Genomic DNA, 968 nt, shown 5'->3' with positions numbered 1-968 from the left:
GCCAAGACACAAGGAAATGTGGAAAAAAAGGATATTTCTGAATACTATGAACAATTGTTTCAGTCAATTTTGAAACATCACCTAGAAGAAGTAGTGACAGGATTATTGCTCATATACCCCACTTCCTTTCTGCATATCCTTGAGTCCTCCAGTGGTGCTCTCTTCCAAATTCTCCTAGATTATCTTGGCCATGAAAACGATGAGAAAGAATTTTTTATACAAGAAATGAAAATTATAGTCATTTCCCATAACATCCCAACTCGGCTTTTCATGCAATGGCATGTTTCAGCAATAAAAGTGCCAGTTATGTATCTCGATGACGTGACACAATCCCAGTCCCTAAAAGAGGTCATCACAGATTTTATCACCCAAATTCATAAACTGTCACTCTACCTTTTTAAGACTATTAAAGTGGTCACTAAAGGACCAGGCGATAACTTGCACCATGCTGTACCTGACCTACTCCTTCCAGAGCAAATCATAAAGTACTTGTGCGAATCTGAAGAATTCATGGACCCAGCAACATTCATAAATATGTACAATAGACCCATGCATGTCACGTTGGATTCTGAGGTGGTATGGCCTGCTCCTTCCCATTTCTAGGATTGATAGAGACTGTGTGCTCATATCTCTTAAGGAATTTATGCTACTTAAATAAAAGGAAAATATTTATAAAGTTACTCTTCTCTTTTAAAAGAAGGAACAGAACACTGCAATAAACACAAAGGTAATATATTAATCTTTACAGAATATGTGGAACTAAACTTACTGTATCTATTCTGATACTAAGTTCAATATATTATTTTAATGGGTAGATGAGTTTAACAAGTACTCAAATGTTAACATGATTTTCATGGAACGACTTAATTTTTAAAAGAAAAGTATAGATGAAAAAACGCAAAGATGATTCAGATTATCATGCATTCTCTCAACAGTTAATGAACAGCTATTACTACACAGCATGAGTA

General features: G+C 35.0%; 1 protein-coding gene across 1 annotated transcript in view; it reads left to right on the top strand.

Moving 5' to 3' along the window:
* The window catches only part of LOC105821176 (chromosome unknown open reading frame, human C7orf62), a 21,767-nt gene extending 21,087 nt beyond the window's left edge, over positions 1-680 (top strand). Inside the window, exon 2 of the mRNA XM_012657827.1 lies at positions 7-680. Within this exon, the coding sequence (XP_012513281.1) occupies positions 7-603 (597 nt within the window). The 3' untranslated portion in view covers positions 604-680. The remainder of the gene's footprint in view (positions 1-6) is intronic.
* Positions 681-968: the final 288 nt, after the last annotated feature.

This window comes from Propithecus coquereli, unplaced genomic scaffold, assembly GCF_000956105.1.
Source record: "Propithecus coquereli isolate 6110/MARCELLA unplaced genomic scaffold, Pcoq_1.0 Scaffold561, whole genome shotgun sequence".
NCBI lineage: Eukaryota > Metazoa > Chordata > Mammalia > Primates > Indriidae > Propithecus > Propithecus coquereli.
Note: the sequence above shows the minus strand (reverse complement) of the source record. Positions and strands in the feature narration are given on the sequence as shown.